Genomic DNA, 22,439 nt, shown 5'->3' on the forward strand with positions numbered 1-22,439 from the left:
GTATTTGTAGATATTTACAATGACATGCAGGTACATTCATGTGCATGTTCTGAAAAATACTTTGTGCTCTTGCCTGAGTGTTTCCCCATCTTATCTAGGCTGCACCCCCATTTCCTGTAACCTTCCAGTGACTTTTGCAAAACATAGTTGCCTTTCTTCCAAGTTGGCCTTTAACTAGGCGGTTATTTTATTACAGTTTTTTTATAAGTCCTTGCATAAACATCTGTGTATGTGCGTGTATGTGTATGCCTAAGGTGAAAAAAGCAGGGGAGAAACATATTTTAGGAATTTCTCTCCCTACACTACGTATGTGGGACTGACTCCCACATAGATCATCAACYTTCTCTTGCTTCTGTTTATATTACCCATTTCCTCCCAAACTCTCATATTCTGGCATGTCCTGCCATACCTAGTCTTCAGGTTTTCTGTATTAATTCTGTCTTTCACTCAGTATCTTATATTTGGATATGATGCTTTTCACTCCAGTCAGCCTCATCAATATTTCTAGCAATGATTTCCACTGAAAACAAACAAACAAACAAACAAACAAAAAAGGATTTGTTTTTTTCCATTTGTTTTCTGCCTTTAGAGTTACTTCTCTGTGTAACACTTCTAGTTACTTCTCAACCTTTTCTTCAGTGTGAGCTTAGTTGTTCTCCTACAGCATTTCCAAATATGTTTTTTGGCTTCATTCTAGTAGATGGATTCTGCATGCAACATCTGTTTTGAGCTTCACCTTTCTCCTATCAAGAGTTAGCTTTCTTGACAAAAATATTGCAGAAGTGGCCACCTACAAAACTGCTAAATAAGACAGTAGAAATAACAGCATTTTATTATAGATGTCATATTATGCTTGAAAACAATAGCTTTAATAATGCATACAGAATATACAGAAAGATATAATACTGGATTTAGATTCTTGTTTTCAGATCTCACATCTTAGGTAAAATGAGCTTGTAAGCCATTTAAACTAAACACATTTCATCACAGTTAATGGCAGAAAGAACCTTTCTTTTGGTTGTTATCCAAACTTGGAAGTCAAAGTGCTAACTTTGAAATTCTGGGGAAGCTGTTCAGCAATTAGTTGTGTCTCCTCACTGTGAGAAGCTCGATTCAGAGACCATTAAACATGGCAAAGGCTCTGTTCTATCACTCTAAGGCTTAGTCTAGTCCAGGAAGCTGCCTGTGGCTGCTGCCAATGGAGGAGGCTTGGAGAAGGCATGAAAAGTGCAAATTTACAGCAACATATCTTCAATATATTCCTCTAAGCTCCAGGAATTTTCAACTCAAGGGCCTTCTGAGGTGGTATTTCACTGATTTTAGCCTTTACTGTTTACACAGAAAACACGCAGTTCCATGTAATAATTTATGAAGTATTTAGTGTTTTTCTTATATTGGCTAGTTTGTATCAGCTCCTCAGCAAAAAAGCAGAGCAGAGCTGAGGGAGAAAAGAGGAGAATTAGCTCTGTAAAGGATTTTCAGTATTTATATTTTCTTTCCTCACTTGTTATATTTGCAGTCATACAAAAGTATGAKCAATAGTAGGAAGAATGTTAGCATACTTAAGGACTTCAGTATAAGCCAGCTTCAGCTTGCCACTACTAATTTCTCAGATGGTGGTGAGGGGGCCTGTTAGTGGTCCTTACAACCTGCAAACAAGGAAGAAAAGAAAAGTGGGAGGCACAGTAGTACAAAATGAGCACTTAAAGTTATTATCTGTTATTTATCTGGCTGTAAAAGAAGTAAACATTTATGGCAACACTACATGAAGGGGTCCATATTTTTAAAGATTATTTTCTTCCATAATTAAAATTTATCAGGAAACATTCTTCTATATCAGTTCAGCTGTACCCAAGCTTCACCTTTCATGTAGACTCCAGCAACTGATTAGCTAGCTGTTGCAATTCTCTTTTAATATGTTTTTAAGCACTGCCATTTATTCCTTATTTTGGAGATGTCCTAGATTTTTCTGTCATGAGCTACAGACGAGTCAGTTCTATGTTTTTCACTAATGGGTTGGTCTTTTATTATTCTGCCCTTGTTGCTATTTTGCTGGATGTTCATGTGGTAGAGAAATAAATTGTACTTTTTCTTAGAGACCAATGGGACTGTGGGAAAAGAGTAATAAAATCTCCAAAGAGTATAGCTTTCCACAGGCACGGAAAATGTTGTGTTGCTCTCTTGCAGTAAATAAAGACTTTTTTTAAGTTTGCACAAAGGATATTTTTCTCCAAATGCACGACAGCTCTTTTTAGATGCTCTGGTGCTATACAGTTCTGTTCCTTTATTATTTCTAGATGTTGGGGGTGCCTGTTTATGTTGTCTGTCTCTTATTTTTTCTTTGATCTTTCTTCACTTTCCCTTAGGGCTTATCTTGTGCTATTTTGCTGTAAATATAATCTAGGGGAATTTTGCTTTTTGATATGTGAAGATCGATGATTTGTCATCCTTTATTTTGGTGCTGCATTTCCCTTTGATGGGTTATCTTGCGTGCATTTGTGTAGCCTGGCTTGACTAACAGATTTATGTCATGATAAASGATTTTTCCATCAGATACCATGCATGATCTTGAGAATTGTTATTTCATGAGTATTTTAAACCCCATATGGTGCTAGTAGATTGTTTCAATGCATGTGGCAGGGCACCCCAACAAAAGTTTTCTTAGCACTTCTTGTAGCCTGACCTGGCTCTCATAAGAGTTCTGCCAAATATTTACCTCCTTTAATTATGAGGCAAGAATTTGCTCTCCTGTAGTAAGGTCTTATTAAGTAGACAGGAGATAGGAAGGGATTCTGGGAGGCTTACTGAACTGTACTTCATGTGCAGCTAAGGGCTGCCTTAACCCAAGATAGACGTCCACACTCCCAAAGCACCGTATCTCAGCTGGTAATTGGCAGCCCAAGGTGGAATGTGACTTTTGTCCTTTTTTTATCCACAAGTCCTTCCCCTCTTGTCTTCCATGTCAAGGTGAAGATAACTTAGGAATTGGTACCAGCCTGAGGATTTTTATTTCCAGGAGACTTCAAAGCTTCAAAGCTGAGAGGCTTAGACTTTAGCCTCTTTGCATGTATAAAGCATTACTATGTAGAAAAAGCTGTTTGACCTGGCAAGTTATTGATTTCTATCCCATTCTTCAAACTACAAACACAGAATTACAGGATTGTGGAAAACAAGAGCAGAAGAATCCTTAACAGACAGCTGGTATAGCCTGCATCAGGCAGCACATTGAGAGATTCACAGTTGCTGAAAATATTAATCAATGCTCTTAAACAGTTTCTTCTGTAATGTGCCCAATACATCATGAGCAAATTTAACAAAGATTTGCAAGGGACTGTTCCTCGGGGACCTGAATTATATATCTTTGTGGATCGGATGACCTGGAGCTGAGTATTTCTGATTTACATCCTGTAATTCTTCTTGACTTGCAAGTACTCTTGGAACAAAGGTCACTGAAAAAGACTCTGAACAATTATTTACCATTCTGGACAGGAATAGCAATAGGCTCTTTCTGTCCTAGGGCTCTTTGATTCCTCTCCCTTTTGCTGCAGTACAGGTTACACGGCAGCAGAGACTCAGATACTGAAATAAAGCTACAATAGTTTGTATGGCTGTAATTTGAGCCATTATCCTGTAGAGCTGTCTGCTTTCCAAGTCTTTGCTCTTATCTTTGCTTAGCCCTGAGGACTGCCCTAACACCTCTAATACCTTCTAAAGATACCTCCTAATTTTAAAAGTCTTCCTGAATGGAGGAAGCAGTTTTTCAACATTGTAGATGAGCAGTCAGGATTAATCTAATACTTATTTTGACAGGGATATAAAACTCATATATGCATGATGCAAACTTAAAACAATCTGCTGAGCAATTAGCTCAGCAATCAGTCAATTACAAACTGTATAATGGAAGAGCAGCGATGCAGATTAAAGTATATAATGATTTTCTTTATTAATAGAAAAAGAAAAGCACACAGAATTTTAATTACAATCAGGAAATTCTATGTTTACTGCAAGTATTCATTGGGCTTGCTAATGTCACAACTGTGGTTTGATAAGGAATGACCATGCAAATCAAGACTAGAAAACTGGTAGATAGAAGTKCAGTAACTATTCCATGTTGGACATGCAAGAGAATATGGATCTGAAATGGGTTTCTGTAAGAGGAGTTGACAAGTTAGAAAAAGAGCAGCCATATATAATCTGTGATGGCAAAAAGATCACATCATTTATAACCTTTAAAGCAACAGGAAAATTGAACTCAACATCATCTTATAATGATCTAAGAGAGAACTGTCTCTCTTTTTTTTTTTCTCCTTGGTTATATATAGCTGTTAGAGAAGACCCTGCTGAGCAGAAAATGGAGCATATGATCAAGGGCAGTCCAGTGAGTCAATTTACTAATACTGTACATTATCATTTTAAATATATAGCACCAGCAGTATGAACAATAATGAAGCTTCGTTAATTTCTTTCCTTAAAAATTGAAAGAAAGATGTGATTGGAATTGTCACACTTGGATATATTAGCCATATTGTCTTATTCCTTTTATTGACATTTACTTTATGAGCCTTTCCAACACAAGGGAACTGAAACTATCTATTATAAGTATCTTTTTAAAATACCTTGCACACACTTACCCCCCAGGTGATGTCTCAGTGGTCTACCACTTTGAAATACCTGCTTCCCTCAGATACAAAGAAAGTATAACAGCCTTTTATTCTTTTGGGAGAAAATCATTCAGTGCAATGGCATGGAGAGGCACTCTAAACGAATGAGTTGTGGTTATCTGTAAATAGTCCAGCCATGATGCTGACTGGAAAAAGAAGAGACCGTGGACAGTCCAACCAGCCAGCCATCAAAAGGGCCATTTTATAGCCTAGTACTCTATCTTCTCATGCCTTAGAGTTTCAATGATCACTTCTGAGGATGGGAGTATTGGCAATATTGTGCTTACTCAATGGTTCTTGTTTTATTATTTTTATTATCTTTCCAAATCACATGAAGAAAATATGTTTCTTCAAGTATTGATCAGTAAGGTGCTTATCTTCTGTAATATCAAGTTGAATGACAGATGAACTGAAGATGCTGTTAACAGTAAATTTTCTTTTCTAGTAGAACTGCCATTGAATACAGAAGGCAGTTCTTTAACTGTATAATATCAGGATTCTTGTATAACTCTTGTGTCCAGACACCAGATGAAAATCCACCTTTTGGCTTGTAAAAACATGTTTTTAAAATTCCAGTCAGATTTGAATGAACAAAAACTTAGTGAAATAAGAATCGAATTGACAAGTCACTACCATTCCTTTAGGGATAACAAGATCACATAATCAATTTTACTGATTTTTAAACAACTCACTGTAAGGAGAGAACTAAGAGTAAGTGGTGATGCATATGCCAACTGTTTGYTGAAGAGAAGTCACAAAGATCAAATACTGCTTATCTGTTAAGCCAAATTTCCTGTAGGTAGTGTGTAAACTAATACATAAATTATCACAATATTGCAAATTTAGCATATATAAGAAAAAGCAGATGGTATTTCTGTTAGCAGACATACCATTAGAGTATTCAAGAAGCATGCTAAGTCTTTAATCTATTACTATCTGAATACATTACCAGTTAGTGCGTTTTCACTAGATCAGAACAACATGCAGCATGCATGACTGACAACTCTTTTCACTGAGCTTTCAACTTAGAATAAAAGCAAAATGCTGCTTTCTGGTTTTGCAGCATTTACTGTGTTCATTTTCCAGAAGCCCTAAATGGTTCATATTGCAAGTTTTGAGCTGTCAGAACAAAGACACAAAAGCTCTGTGGGCCAATATACTTTGCAAGAACTCCAACTTTCCAATGCATCAGTAGGGCATTGGGAGGAATGTAGGGAACAGTAGTACAAATGAGTAGTGATACACTTCAAAATACTTTGTGCTCCTGGAAGCTCTTTTAGAAATTAGAATGTGGGCCTTAAAACAGAAATTGACGAAAGGAGAGGAGAGGAGAGGAGAGGAGAGGAGAGGAGAGGAGAGGAGAGGGGAAATGTTCCTAATAATTAGAATAAACCACTCAGTTCAAAATTGGTCTTGGCAAGGTGGAAAAGAGTACTCTCTTTTTTTATCATTTTCCTTTTCTTTAGAAGAATGGAATTTAGTTGCAAATAGCAGAAAGGGATGAGACCAAATGCGAGCTGATGAAGAAACTGAATTTTGCAAATACCAGAGGGAGGTCACAGATTTGGAAAACAGTAAGGAAGCAGCAAGGAAGACAAGAGCAGAACTGGTAGTTAATGAGGCAAAATTTGCTGTATAAAAACTAGGAAAGAAGTCAAGAAGAGCGGAGACAGATGCAGGAGAAAGAGGTAAAAAGAGACTGAGAGCAGCTATTGAATACTTATCAGTCACTTAATTGATTTGGRTGTGTTTCACATTAGTGGTTATAAGACTCTACTTGGGTTCTCAGCTTGGGATAAACAAATCAGATTAATGTTCATTCAATGTTAGTGCACAGAGTATACAATATTCTTTGTGGACTATTTAGGTAGCCACCGAGACCATCAAATTGTCCACTTCTGGTAGAGCTTTCCTGCCTGGTGCTAAAGAGGCCACTGGAGGTCCAGTGAARTAGGAACTTACACTGCTGGATCTCTCTTGGCCTGGGGGAGATTCTGCACTGCTTMATTCTTTGGCCCATTGGTATATTTAGCAAGCATTAATTTTCCTATGTGTTATTCCCTCATAAAAACAGGACTTCTAAGTCAGGTAGTCTTAGGCCTTCTAAATCAGTACTCTCTTTTCAGTATAGTGAAGTGCATGCTTTTCCAGAGTTCCAGCACTGCCAACACCGATTTAGAGTTTATTACTCCAGGACACATAAAAGATGAAGCACAAAATATGCACATTTTGGGCAGACATTTTGGAGTTTTTGTTGTGCTCTTCCTTCTAGATAAAATAACCAGACATTTCTTTTCCCCATTTTCCTTAACATTCTTGAGCAATGTTGGAGTTTACATGTGTCTTACATTTTCTAAACCCATACTCATAGAGTTTTGCTTTTTTTTTAATCTGCTTCTCAATTATATCTCAGRGTACTGATTTTTGTCATATACTATCAAATCTATTGTTTCAGGTTATCCTTTAATCAGTTTTGTCAAGTAATAATAGTCTACCACAAAGTGATCTGTTGCTTAGCTACCAGTCTGTCTGGGCAGATGGGTCTTCTGGATAAGTGCCAAAACTCTACCAAAATGTCTTTCCATTGACAGAGAAGACTGAGAAGGTTTAATAACCCTTTTTCAAGTGTCCTCTGTCCCAGTTTCAGTCCTATGTGAAGGTAACAAGAAGAAATGCTAGCATTTTGAAAAGATACTTAAAATGGAGGTTGCAGTTTGATAAATGTTACAGAGAGATATATTTTATCTTAACAGGAATACACAAATCTTAACTAGGTAGATTTTGCCTTTAGGGAATCCCAATGAATTAGATTACTAAACTAAGTATATACACAAGAAAAACGGTCTGTGTGTACGTATATATATATATATACACATCTGTCTTTCTGGGTTACAGAATTTGTGAGTATATATATTTGTATATGTATAATACAGTAGAAGGAAAACTATCAAACTCATTTTAAGTGAAACCTTATTTCATTTCCCCTGCACGCGTATTTCAAATGACCTTGTAGGATTTGTGGACTTATTACTTACCAGATCAGAAAAAAAAAAAAAAAAATCTGTTTAAAGATTAGACCATCAAGTTGCTATATCATTCACTGCCATTGATTTTTACCTCATAATGAATGTTCATTTTGCAGTGAATAAATAATATCAGCACTTTGTAAAATAACCTTTATAGAAGCAAATCAAAATGAAAATACAACAGTGAATATGTGCAGCATATTTCTGATACATTCAAAAGTCAGTATGTTTCTAAGATGCAATTTAATTCTAGAAACGAAGTCTAAATACAGATATCTGGCAAATACTTTGTTTAACTCAACGTCAACTTAACTTCAGAACTATGTAAAATCAGCTAGAGAAATACAGATTGCAATTTTGGCTAAAACAAAAAACTAAATAACATGCAACGATAGAGGGWTAATGTGTGTAATTGGGAAATTAATAGGAAAACTAACAAAGAAAAAAGTCCTAATTCCAAAATCTCGCTTGTTCAAATTCCTTTGTGAACAACTGTCAGATAGACATTGGTTTATCAGTTGAGTTGTCTTGTAAAAGAACACCTTTAAAATTTGCTTCTGAACRCTCTAAGATTATGCAGATACTCCAAACTATTTTTAGCCACAGAATTTGAATTATTAAGATAATTTGCAATATTTAATTTATTTTGTGTGGTATTTGCGTAAATCTAAACCTTGAAGTCTGCCTGAGGAAGCTCTGGTATTCTTTCTCTGGGTGTTCGTTGTTGTAGTAAATGGTTTGAAAGAAAGAACCTGTCTGTAGAGAAAAAGAGTGCAACCTTCCCCCTTCTCCTTTCCCTTTCTCCCCTCTTTATGGTATTTACCTTATAGAATTTATTTAAAATCTCTTGAAATCCTTACCTTTTACCAAGAAACAGTGTCATGGGGAGCTTTCAGAAGTCACTGCCTCATGCCTTCTGCCAGGACACACTGCATATTTGTTCATTTCAGGCCATTTGGCCATTTCAGGCCATTTCACGTGTCAGGTTGCTGACACCTTGCAAGCTTCTCTCCAGTGATTATTGCAAAGTAAGACTGTCACTTGTGAGCTATGCCAACCAAGAGCTCTGCTAGGCAGGCTCTGTCTCCATAACATGCGAGTTGAGGGCTGTGAAGATGAAGGAGAAGTCCGCTTACCCGCTCTTCTCACCCACTTCTTCAGCTTCTGGCACACATAGAGCAGGGACTGCCAGTGTTCAGCAGTGGGCACAGATGTTAYTGACTATAGTGTGTCCTTCCAACGCTGCCCACATTGGAATTCTGAGGAAGGTCTCCTTTCCTAGGACAGACTGCATTGTTKTTTGGTGGGCTCACCCTCAAAACTTGAGTTGGATGAACTGAAATCTGAATTGACTCTGAAAAAAATACCTGCAATGCTTTCTTTTTGATGGTAATCCACATAAATCAGACCATAGGTGTCATTTCTGGACTGTATACACACACACTTTCTGTTTGTTTGCTTTAATTTTGACTATTCAACAAATAAGATACTCCAAGAAGTCCAGGTCAGGGCACATGTCCTAACAAAGTAATCTAATTTGAATATAGGTGAGGCAGGAGGCAGACACCAGTGAAAATAAAAGGCGCAATTAAAACATCTCCCTCAAATATCTAAAATTGCTTGGGGGAAAGTTTGAGAGAATCTTCTGGAAAAARTTGCAAGGAAGCTGCTGCTCAAGTAACTCCATCAGTGGCCAGGATCTGCAAGCTCACATGCTACTACAAGAAAGCAAGGCCAGTTTCTCAGAAAACTGTCACACAGGTTGGGCACATAGACCCCTTGTCCTGGAACAAGATTTTCTGGGCCATGTTGACACTATAGCAGGCAGCAAATTTCAGGGCAGGAGAATGCTCAAGTCTGAGGCCAGAGCTTAAGCACTGCAAACAGGCTGGATCTGCTTATGGTGCAGCCTGATCTGTTATGAGGCAGCTGTTTGCAGAGAGCAAGAGGAAACTTCATTGCAGGTAAATTTCCATAAGTATTTTCATTTTTGGAGCATGTTAGAAAGTATAATCTTGCTTTGCATTATGTTGTTTTTACTTAGCATGTAGGCAGGTAAAGGGTCCCGTCTGTTTTAATTGCATGAGCTGATGCTGCACTAACCTCACGGAGGCTCATGCTGTTCACTTAATCAGAATGGAAACAAGCCGAAGCAAAGTTCGCTCCCCAAAGCAGTCATGTCGTCCTTGCACTGSTTTTTTCTCTACCTTTCTGTCCCAAATTCTTCATGTTTTTCCCTACCTACTGTGCCCTTCTGTCCTCCTTCATGTGCTTTGATGTTCCCATTAATTATTATTTCACACACTAATTAAAATGTCAGAATAAYCACATGTTTAAATACTAGCCTTGCAGTTTATACAGAATTACACGCAGACAGGATGAGGAGAAAGTAGTTGCTCTGAATCCATCAGACTTCTRGTCAAAGCAGATTTTCTTTCAAATCTAAATCATTAACATGCATTTGTCTGATATAAAACAGACTAATGTGCATTTACCATTGATAAACTGACCAGTCACTCCTTTCATCAGAAAGACACTGACAGAACTGCTTATCCAAGAGCAGTCAAGTCTCCAAATTTCACTGTCCTGAGAGAACTTAATATCCAGATGAATGATGCCTATACAAGGACACTCACACATCAYTGAGCCTGGATATTTTAAAGTATTGCTTTCATTTAGAACAGAGGGAAACCAAGACACAATATTGGTGTGTCAGAAATAAATCTGCCCTTATTTAGAACTTAGAATTCTCTATTATACTTTGCAAAATARCAGTTCACCTGGGTACTCTTCCCCTCCCAAAATTAAAATATTAATTGTATATTATATATAAAACATGAGGTTGAATGAGAAATTTATAATAACTGACTCTACGAAATCTGAAGGGAAGAAGTCTTTCTTTATGAAAGAAAAGGAAAATCATCCCTTTTGTACCAATGATCACCATTAATGACTGTATAATCTCTATTATTAAGGTAATTATTGAAAGAATTCAATTCAATTCAGTTCCAAGATGTTTCAATCCAGGAAAATATTTTTGCACCACAACATGTTTAAATAATGTTATTCTTTCAGTTGGATAATGTTCAGTTCTGAGTAGCGGAGGGCGAAGGCACATTAACTACTGTTTCATTATTGTATTAACAACAGTTCACTTGCTGTTCTTACAGAAYGAGTAAGTGAATCATTTATGCTTCAAAGGTTTTTCTCCTGTTTATTGGAGATAAGAGAGGTGTTATTAAGCAGAACTCTCAAAAGCAAACCTAAATTTGTCCACTGGAAATCCTTACTGAAGACATCCATGACCAAATTATCTTTTGATAATTAAAATGATTATGATATTTATAACACAAGGTTCATCTTAGTTAGATTTTACAAAGCATGAATGTCCAAATAAGTGATACAAAAAAGCTTCACTGAGCAGGAAAATTGCTGTGAAGAGATGYGATAAAGGGATGAACATTACTGTAATACACAGAGTGGTACCCCTAACTGAGCAGGATCACAGGAGTTCAGTCAGGGACTGCTTAGGGTTTCGATGAAACACCCTGGTGGATATYTAGGAAGAACAATATTTAGGCCAAATTCAGGGGGCAGTCTGAGTTACAGTTTTAGCAGAACTGAGATGAGGAAATGACASCTTTACATCACCTTTTGTTCTTCTGAAGCCTGAACTAAGTGAGGAGATTGAATGGCATCTATTGGAGAAAAATGAGCTCCAGGGCTCCCCAGACTTAACCAAACTAGAGAAATCTGTCAGTGATCYCATCCTTACCAAATATCACCCAGGTCTTGCTCTTTGTATTTTCATCTCTCTAAGGAATTGGAACATATAGGTTTACTACCTCAAAGTCATCTCTTCCTGCATTGGCAGGACTTAACCTCAAAGTAGAGCCATGTGAGGAGAAAAATGAAAAAAAAAAAAAAAAAAAGACCTTCAAAATACTAAAAACTGAACTAAGTTTTCACTTTCGGTAATTGCAAATTAACCTATTCTTCATAAATTTGTGCCATTTTGCTATTTTCATTATCTGAACATCCTTGCACAATAATTTACAGTTAAATGAAAAATAAATTACTTCAAAAAAAGGACTAACCAAAACTCGTTTGTTTTCCTCACTTTGTATTAACTTTAACTAGGATTTTATTATCTCTGTGATATGCTCATTCAAATGTTCATCAGCTTTTCTAAGCTGAAGAAGACATCTCAGTTTCTCTTGAGATGAGAAGATGTCTCTTCTCATGCAGAAGAAATTGTTAGTCATCCTTGCAGCTCCCCTTTGCACTTTTTTAAACTGTAATTTTTCTRATGTCTTTTCTGCTTTTCTGAGTTTGGATGACCAGAAATGTCCCCTGCATGTAGAAACTGGGCACACTGTGCTTTAAGTGCTTGAAATGTTAGAATATTTGTTTTCTGTTTTGTTCCCAACTGACTGGCTGTTGCTTAGTGGTGGACTAATGTTTTCTGAATCATCTACACAGTGGTTCCCAGAACTGCCTCCTGAGAAAGAACTGATTTTGAACCATTAGTGCAGATGTTAGGGTTTATCTTTTGCAATGTGCTTTAGCTAGTACCCATCAAGACTAGATTTCATCTGCTGCTTTTTTTTTCTTTTTTCTTTTTTTCTTTTTTTCTTTTTTTTTTTAACTTGATTGCTTAGTATTTAGAGCTCCTTCCACAAACCTGGGTTTAGATTCGTCACTTCTGGATAACCTTTTTCAGTGAGGTGTTTTAGGGATGCTCTCACTCTGGAACTCATTTGTAAATATTTTTCCTGTTACTGGTTCAAGAACAGATCTTTGGAGGATCACCACCTACAACTTCCCTATGATATAAAACTGATCTCTTCCCCCTAAAGATTATTACTACTACATATTACTATGTAGTAATGTACTACATAGATTACTAGCTACTCTATGTAACAACATTCCCTCTTGTCTCTAAATAATTTTAAGACTCTTCTGTGGGGAACCAAAATAGAATTGAAAATCCAAGTATGTTACCACAGCTGAACTAATTTCATCCACATTCTCAGTGACTCCTGAGAACTAAAACTATGCGAGCGTGATTCTTAACAAAACCATAATGTGAATTATGTAATGTACTGAGAAATGGGAGGCATTTCAAAATCATAAAGATGATTTAGGAATAAAGCCTGCAAAGTTATTTTGGTATCTAATTCATATTGATTTTATTTTGCATTCGAGTCTAAATTTATTGTGGTTTTCTAATTTTGTGCTTATGAATGCCAAAAAGGAAAATTTCCCTGATGTTCTTTAATCTATACCTAAAATTAATCTCCTATGTCCTTGAAATTTAATTAAACCAGATAGTCCTTTAAATCGTTTGCCCACCATATGTTGGGTAAGAAGTAGCAAAATTAAATGAATAAATCACATCAGAGAGTAAATTAAATACAGTAGTTGAAGCCAGCCTCTTTCTCATTTTACATGTTGTTGAAAGAGTCAATGCTGACTAAAAACACTTTAAAACAAATGTTCTGGACAGAATGCATAGTATGGTAAGCTATGCATGCAAGAAGAGGTAAGAGTTATCTATTTTTTTCCCCATTTCTGGTTGCAGTAGTATGAAGTTGATTGTATTAGTTACATTCTAGACCTGATGGAGTAGAAACAAAAACTTTACAAAGATGGAAATTTAAGAAAGAATACACAGGATACTGTGACAAGAATATTAACTCTCTATTTACTCCTGGGCTATTAAATAAAATTAATAATCAGAAAAAAAAATCACTTCTTTGTTGATGAAAATTCTTTAAAGCCAACACCTAAGAATGTTCTGTATGGCAACAGAAGATAATATATATATATATATATTTTATAAATTAGGTAGTGTTGAAAATATTTCTATAGAATTTGCCCTACATAGAGGAAATATGTTCAGTTTTCCCAGAATCATGGAATCACAGGATGATTAAGGTTTGAAGAGACCTCTAGAGGTCATCTAGTCCAACCCACCCTGCTCACGCAGGGACACCCAGAGCATGGGGCACAGGTGTCATCCAGGTGGGTTTGGAAGATCTCCAGAGAAGGAGACTCCACAACCTCCCTGGGCAGCCTGTGCCAGGGCTCTGTTACCCTCACAGGAAAGAAGTTCTTCCTCACATGGAATTTTCAAAGGCTGATTCTTCTAAAATACTCAGGTGTGTGAAAATCTGAGGGAAAAATAGCAAAATATTTTCCTATTACTACATATTTCTTTTCCATTTCTTATGCTATTCTGTGATAATTTACCGCGTCGTCATCAAGACCAGACTGAGTTATGGCTGTATATAATGCAACTTCATACTGCTTTAAGTGGTTAAAGACATTCACTTCCATGATTACTGGATAGGACAGTACCATTGGTGCCTATTGACCTCTATTTGGTCTTCGATTTTTGTTTTAAAATCTGTAAAGCCATAAACAGCCTGTGATGTAAGAAAGTGAATACACTGAATATGATCTTGAGAATGATATGTGACTCCATCATGCCAGAGGGTAACCCAGACCAGCAGTTTACAAAGCCACCATGTTAAAGAAAGATGTTGCCATTTTGTTACAAGAAGATGTTTGGGATCGTGCTTGGGTAAAGATGCTTCCTTCCTAAGAAGGTACTTCGGATTCTCAATGTCCTATATATAAAAATGAAATATTCTCTGATAAAGAATCTAATTTTGGAATTCTGTCTCCATGACTTTGCCCAAATATGCTTTCTATGAAACAGAATTTTGGAAGACAACCTGCATTTTTATAATATARTTTTGCACTGTGGTTAAGGTGTTTTAGAAAGTGGCTCTTTAACTATGTCTATATTGCTAAAATAAATTACATTAAGGACAAGGCCTTGTTCCTAAGGCCAAGCATCACACTGGCTGTTGACACGCTGTGGCTATTGCTTAGTGATATCTGCAGTGAAGCAGACGTGTGTTGGAGAAAGGTCATCAATGAGTGACACACCACAGTGAGCTAACCCACAAGCAGCATGGAGAAGGAAGTTCTAGTGCTAGAGTTTACTCCCTGTCTCTCGTTTTTGTTTAGCAGCAGAGAGGACTCTGCAGTCTCACAGGAAAGATACTGGCCAAAACAGAAGCATGGGTGTCTGCAGGATTTCATTTTGAGTTTTCAACAATGCTGACCTATTTCAGGAAAAAAGGGCAGCACCTTGAGGTCTTTTAGGTGATGTGTGATGAAGCCAGACAGCTCAGACAAGATCAAGTCATACCAGTGAGACCATGGGTGCTGACAGTTCTTAGCAGGGAGACATGCACCAGACCACAAAGTGCCATAAAACATGCATCAGGGACAGTGACTATAGGAGATTTGCCCTGCTAAAAAACATATGGCTGTAAGGACTGAGGCCTTGCTTGCTTACATAGGCAGCTATATAGTGAGAACAGCTGCATTCTTTCAATGATTCTCTCTACTGGTAAGTCAAAAATCAAAGTCAAATCAAAATCAGAAACAAGCAGCAGAGTAGAAATACAGTGCCATTGTCTTAATTATTCAATCTTTGTAAGAAGAGATTCTTTTCTGGTAAACTTTAAAAAAAAAGCTGCAAAGTGCACATTTTTTGCAACCAGCAAACAGCTTCATGTTCTGAAAACAGGTAACAATCTGATTCAAGCATCCACTGGGAGAAGGAGATTCAAATCTCCTCAGGCAGAGAAGGAAATTGAACATATACTCATCATATCCTAGATGAACACTGCACTATTTGTGTCTTGGGTAAATTCTGTACCTACTGAAGTCCTAAATAAAAAGCTGGCATGGGGATGGCCATATTTTTCTCTCATTTTTTGAGAAAGAAATGGCAGAGCCAACTGTCTGTTATGGAAAATTCAGGGCTGTAAATCCTGCAGAGAACTAGTGGATACTTGAAGCTAAAGGTCAGGTACTTAAGACCTCAAAGAATGAGATTTAAAGACCCCTATCCTTAATCTTAGATGGCCTCCTGTGTGAGTTACAACAGTGTAAGCTCAGAAATAGGTCTGTAGCACTGAAGATGAATTGCTCAGACCTACACAACAAAGCTGTGACCCAGCAGGACACAGACATCTGGATTCTGCAAGTCCTGGGTTGAGCTCAGTATGTTTTATTTCCTCTCATAGATTGCTCTCAAGTAACAGAATATATTTTTAAAAAATGAATAAAGTGCATATGGTGACACAGCTGCTGAAAACCTGTTACCCTTTCTAATCGCCTTTCATTTTCTGGGTTTGTATTTTAGCTTTCAAATTCAGTTACAGAAAAATGTGGTAAAAAAGGCAGCTTCCTGCACTATTAGAGGGCACCGCAATGCTACGAAGTTATGCAAAAGAAGCCTACTATTCMGAACACAGGTCTCAGTAGGTTCATTTTTAAAACACTTTATATATTTATATTCACTTTGATGAGCAGAATTTTAGATTTTTCACAGAGGGAATGAAAAGAGCAAATAAATAAAATTTAAAAAAAAGGACAACATATTTCCTTCTCTTAATGATGGTGAGCTTTTGAGATGAAAGGGATGTAAATCCTGGATAACTACTCAAACAGCCTTTCAGTAGTGCAATTATCCACCTGCTCATGGGTACACCACGGAATATTCTTCATGCTGAAGTGATCGAAGCTTAAGAACTCTATTTATTGCCTATCCTCCTTTCATGCACATTCAATGCCATCTCAGAATGATCGTTTCTTATTTGGTAACCTTGGGTCATTCTATTACTTATTCACATTTGTATGTCAGCTTCAAGGAGCCAGGTGGTATACTCGATTCCCATGTTAGAGCTAAAGAGAGAGAGAAAAATGTAATTATTGAAAGAAGTGCTCCTGTCAGAGAGCAGTGATTTACATCCTGGATTGATGTAAATTATCCTCTTCTCCTCCCTTCTGCCAAACCCTGAGGTCAGCAAATGTGGACTTTTTAATATCTTGCCTATCTAATATGTTTTTTTTTTTTCTTGCAGTCTGTGATTCTGTTAGGATCAGAAGACTAGGGTAGTGAGAGATGTGAAGGAGTAATTCCCATGAGTGAATGGGCTCATTGTCAGCCCAAGGAGAGGTCATTTAAAGCCAATGCTGAAATATTTGTGAGTCGAAGAGAGACTCTTTAACTAGGACAAAAATAAGAATGGAGTTGCTTGTTTGCTGGTTCTGCATCCTTCATGGAAGGCCACCAGTAACTATAACTCATACATTATTGTGCTACCAGACAGGAGAAATGTCTGTGATAATTTACCAGGACAGTCAAAGGCACTTTATCACGCAGTTACCATGACGATAAAGTTCAGTGGTAGTTTACTCACTTTTCCAAAAACAAGTATTTCCCATTCCCATTATTAGCATTCTTGCTAATAAGTACTCAAGTGCTTTGAAGCAGTTCTCCTCAGAGCTCTCCTGTGAGTGAGGAGAGGCGATCTATCCTTGTTTCACAGCTCAGGCGCCGATGTGCAGGGGCCATGACTACGCGGAGCATTTGATAAACATGTGCTTGGAGTCCATGGTCCCTGGGCATTCAAGTCAGCTTGGCCAGAGTACACTCCACAGCCAACATGAMAAAATTTCCTTTCCTGAGGAAGCGGGATGAAAGCGATGAGGTGAAGTGTGCACAGTGATGTCTCTACCCTATGGAGTTGGGATACAGCCTGGTTAAGGCTCAGATCCACGAACAGTAGTACTCACCTAATTTCCATGCATTTTTGTGGGACTTTTAATTTTCTCTAAGGTGTAGCTCAGTTTAGCACTGAGTTTCTATTGTTGCTGTCACTGTGGCTACAATGGTGAAGCCTATCTTTGAGGTATGGGTTTTGTTTCACAACTTCATCAGCTAATTTGCTAGGTGCTTTGGAGATGTAGACTCCAATTACTCAAGTAGAAAATGTACTGTCTAGACAGGTCGTTGTGTCTTATATGTCTTCTTTATCTTCCAGGAAGATGAAGTTGCTCGTGACAGCCGATTCAATTTCAGTGGCTATGGAATGGGTCACTGTCTCCAAGTCAAAGACGGCACAGCAGTCAAGGCTACTCCACCCAACCCACCTATGGCACCACCAAAGGATTCAGAGTCCATCAAAAAGAAGTTTGTTGACCGTGCAAAAAGGATTGATACAATATCCCGTGCTGCGTTCCCACTCGCCTTCCTCATTTTCAACATCTTTTACTGGATTACATATAAAATTATAAGGCATGAGGACATTCACAAGAAATAGGCAACTCTCATTTGCCAGGACTTCTTAGCCAAAGTGATGATACACATGTAAATAAACAGTGAAATGTCTTTCTGTCATTTGGACTAAGGGTTTCTTTTTCCCCCCCAGGACACTGAAGAGAAAAAGAACAAAAAGAAAAAAAAAGTATAGAAAGAAAAGTGATTGCATGAAACAATATGCCATGATACCAGTCAATAAGGGTTCACTATATGTACTTTCAGTGTTTTTCTTCCAGATTCAGCATTGATCACATATCTGTAAATGGGGCCAAATTTTATCTTAAAAAAAAAAATCAGAAAAGAAGCTATTCTCCTAAAACATCTACCAAGAGACTGTGGTGGCTACAGTACAGTGAGTTATAAAAGGACCAAACTTTTCAGGATAATGTTGCCTTTCTATTTGAAACAAGTCTACTGAGCTACATTCCATGACCATGTCTGTAGTTAGTGGTTTCACCAAGGAGTCCTTTTGTGAGTTGTAAGTTATTTCTACTGACATGGAAGAGAGAGAAAAAAAATTTATACTTTACTATCCTTGTGAGTGTGCATTTTAATATTATCTTGCTTTACTAGAGTTGTAATTTTGGGATTGAAGTTGTGTGTTGTGTGATTTATTTGATAGCTGACACTCCAAAACCAGTGAAACTGCCCGTTTTATTTTTGTTGGAAGACAGTGCACTTATTTCATTTTATTTCTGCTGATTTTACATGCAACTTGAGGTGCCAAACTGTATTTTACCTATTGTGCTACCCTGTACCACACTTCTTAGTAAAAACTTGTTTCCTCAAAGGTGTAGCTCAGTTTAGCGTTGAGTTTCTATTACTGCTCTCATTGTAGCTGCAATCAATAGCTCTATAGGTAAACACAACTTGTTTACAGACCTCTAATTTATATCTTTACTCAAAGTGGCTATCCATTTTAAATATCATTAATTTACCTAAGAATTTTAAAACTGTACTGTGATTTTCAGAACCTGTTACCTTTTGGTGCCGGATCTGCGTTATTCAAAATCTTGCTACATGTTTTAAAGTAGAAAATTTAAAAAAAAAGAAAAAAGATGGTATTTTTGCTTACACAGAAGAAGACAACCTGTAACATAAAATGAATCAAACGTTAAAATTTTACACTTGCTGTAAAAGGATTTACTAAAAAGAAAAAAAGTATTTGTTCAATTTCAATAAAGCTAAATGTGCTACTAATTTTTTTTTTATTATTCTTTTCTTCATACGCAGCAGGGTGGTTTGTTCCATGACCCAGCTCATCCACTGTTCTGTCAGCAGAAAGAGACTGAAAAGCATCCCTCTGCTGATCTGTTTAGCAAGCCAAATTTTACTGTCTGTTCTGCAGCATAGGGTGTWTTGTAGATTTTAGGATTATATTGAGTGTATCTCAAAAATGTGGCTAGGATTTGGTGTGATAYGAAGCTCTCCAGAGTTGAACCAAACCCACACAGCTTGTCTGCAGCTGCAGAAGTCAGGTCTGTGGCATGAGGGTTGGGGCATGAGGGATGCTACCTGCTGCTCCCCAGATCTGGGCCCAGAGAGGAGTTCCTGTCACCTTCGCACATGCTGCTCCCTGCTCCAAGCAGTCATCCTCTGCTTCTTTAGGCTTTCCTACAGCTTTGCATCTCCTGTGAGCTGAAGAGCAAGCTCGGGTGGCCTATGGTGAGGCCAGTACGATGCCAGAACTGCTTCTCTTTACTGATGATCCAGGGTACTGTGCCCCACATGGACAAAAYGGTGCAGAAAAAAAAACAAGTTAGCTTGCATACTATTTAGTCCCCTTCCCTTGAGAGGCCAAAATAYGCACAAAGTACAGCCTATAGCTACAAAAGATGGACTTTTGTTCTTCTGCTCTTAGTGAAATTTGGTATAGGGACCTTCAGCCTTTAACTACCGTGCTGCATTATTTCCTCAGAATCAGGAAAGGAATTTAGCAAGGCTGTTTTTTGGGGAGCAAAGCTAAAGATTTAGCAAGTCTTTTTTTTCCAAAACAATTAYGTAAATCAATGGTAGAAATACTGTTGTGTGTTTTTTTCTCCCCTTAGCCTCCTTACTTTCATAGCCTCTCCTGTCAGCCACACATGTGGCTGAATGGGTAATAGCCATTTTTCACTTTTTTAAGACCACGGATCCCGATGTGGGTGATAATCTTAGAYGAATGAACCTAGAATTAGTGTGACAGTTCAGGAAAACCCACTCACTTTATTTTGCTTGTCATAGTAAGTTTTTGAGGTAAATTTAAATATTCTAATAGTTGTAATTTTGATAGTGTAATTGCTTTTAGTCCTTTTCACTGTAGGACTGAATCTGATTAATGGATAATTCAGCTGAAGAAAACCCCAGGGCAATCCTAGTGCCATGGGCTCTAGCAAGAGCATCATCTCTGTTCAGGAAGTAAGGAGTCTTCACCTGAGCAGAAAGGTCAGAGCTCACTTTTATTAGCAGTGTTTTAAACTTTAAGGTATAACACCAGTATTAATATTAATCCTCATTGCTCAAAGATCTTGCTAATGGATGTCAGACCCTACTGCTTATAGCTCCCCCATATGACTACAGCCCACTGCAGCAGAGTCACAAAACTGTTCTCACCTGTTGGATGTTTGCAGCTTCCTTTTTGAAGTGAATCTCATGCGCTTCCAGCATCCACCTCACAAACTCATTTGCATGCATTAGTTTTAGCTAAACTATTTAGTTTGTAAAACTATATTGTGCTGATGAGGTTTGAAGCATTCTGGCAGTAAGCATGAGAAGAATGCTCTGCTGCTGCTGCCTTACATACAAAATCAGGTCCAATCTTGGGAGTTCTCTGTGCACAAAACTCCCACTGGGATCTTTCTTTTTGATGACAGTGAGAACTTTTAACAAAATAGAATTAATTGTGAATTTTGAAATTATCTGACTAAATTTGGGACATAAATCATGTATTTTAACTGGACAAAGACAGTAGGCACAACAATTAGCGGTGACCACCCAATACAGACAAATTCATAGCATCCTTGCTCATATCCCTATAAACCAGCTCGTGCAGAGATGGAAACCAAGCTGGCATTGACTGCTTTCTTCAAAGGACACAGATGACAATGGTGAGATGTAATCTGGACTGATAAATGAAAGCAATGGGGTTTGCAAATGACAAGTCAAATAACAAAAGTGTTGGGATTTATAGGAGATCAAGGACACAACTTCCCTAAATGAATGTTAAGAGGGTTATCAGGGAAACAGGACACAAAACCCAGTCACCCCTGTACTCAGAAATGTGGTGGAACTAAATAGTGAAGCAGCTTCTTTTCAAGTACTGTAAGAGGGAAAAAAAGACTTAGAGAATAAGTACCAAACAAATACCCTTCACAGAGTAGGAGATCCAGAGGATGGAAGGAAAGAGATTTTATTCATTCTGAAGAGCTTCTGTATGTTTTAGAAAGAGTGTAGGTTACAATCCTRGCTCATAAGAAAGAAAATGAATCCCTCAAGCATTTAAGCTACTTCSATTTATTGATAAAACAATTATAATGACTTCAAATTTATCAGGAATTTAAAAGGCTTTATACTTTAAAGAAGCTGACATCAGGTCATGTCTTTGGCATCTTCTTGTTACAAGCTGGGCCTAAGTGGTTCAGTACCTGAGGAGAAAACTTTAATCATCTTTCACTGGATAATGATAAAGCCAAATCAATAAAATGACCTTTAAGAAAAATCTGGTTGCAATAGGAGGAAAGTGACAAAAATGTGCAAGGACTACAAGATGAGAGATCTCTTTGCCCGATTTTTTTTTCTTTTCCTTCATATTTGTTCAAGCTGCAGAGCATCACTTACATGCTGAAACACAGCTGACAGATGTAGCAATAGGAGAGTAAGTGGATTTTGGAGTCTCAGTCATGAATTACTGGCAATTCCTAACACTGACTGGGGTTATTGCTAGAAATATATGATGCCTCTGGGGTCAGATTTTTTCCCATGTTATAGAAATGAGGAGTAAGAGCCAACTCTGCTCCTCCAAGGGTGCTATAACTTTCTCATTCTCCCTCATTTCTTTCCCAGCAAGAGTTTATTTATTTTCGAATATCTTTAGATTTGTCATTGACATTGGTGGCACAGGTGTTGCTAACCAAAGGTAAAGCAACAAACGAAATTTATGTCTTTTGTATCATAGTTGAAAATAGAAAGATTGAGATGGATCACATAGCTGTAAGAGCTATGCTACATTTAGTCCACAGTAGTGCAGCCAGGTCATACTGGGACCAGTAATATTCTCAGCCCAGACCGAAAAATTCTACAATCTCTTGGTTCCGACATCCTGAGCTCTGCTGCCTGAAGGATGCTACGCAGAGTATATACCATGGTCATAACAGGCTGGGGGAAGGGACTAACCATGTGGGAACCTTGCAAAGCAGAAATAACACCACACGACTTTCATGGAATCACAGAATCAAAGAATGGTTGAAGTTGGAAGGGACCTCTATAGATCATCTAGTCAAACCCCCCTGCTCCAGCAGGGACACCCAGARCAYGKGGCACAGGGCTGCATCCAGGCAGGTTTGGAAGACCTCCAGAGAAGGA

At 37.7% G+C, this 22,439-nt stretch overlaps 1 protein-coding gene across 5 annotated transcripts in view; it reads left to right on the forward strand.

Moving 5' to 3' along the window:
* The window catches only part of GLRA2 (glycine receptor alpha 2), a 117,937-nt gene extending 99,037 nt beyond the window's left edge, over window positions 1–18,900 (forward strand). For all 5 annotated transcript variants that reach the window (XM_026035314.1, XM_026035316.1, XM_026035318.1 and 2 more), the window contains one exon: window positions 17,602–18,900. In XM_026035314.1, the coding sequence (XP_025891099.1) occupies window positions 17,602–17,880 (279 nt within the window). In that variant the 3' untranslated portion in view covers window positions 17,881–18,900. The remainder of the gene's footprint in view (window positions 1–17,601) is intronic.
* Window positions 18,901–22,439: the final 3,539 nt, after the last annotated feature.

This window comes from Nothoprocta perdicaria, unplaced genomic scaffold (genome assembly GCF_003342845.1).
Source record: "Nothoprocta perdicaria isolate Ctin4 unplaced genomic scaffold, notPer1 scaffold_158, whole genome shotgun sequence".
NCBI classification, from domain to species: Eukaryota; Metazoa; Chordata; class Aves; order Tinamiformes; family Tinamidae; genus Nothoprocta; species Nothoprocta perdicaria.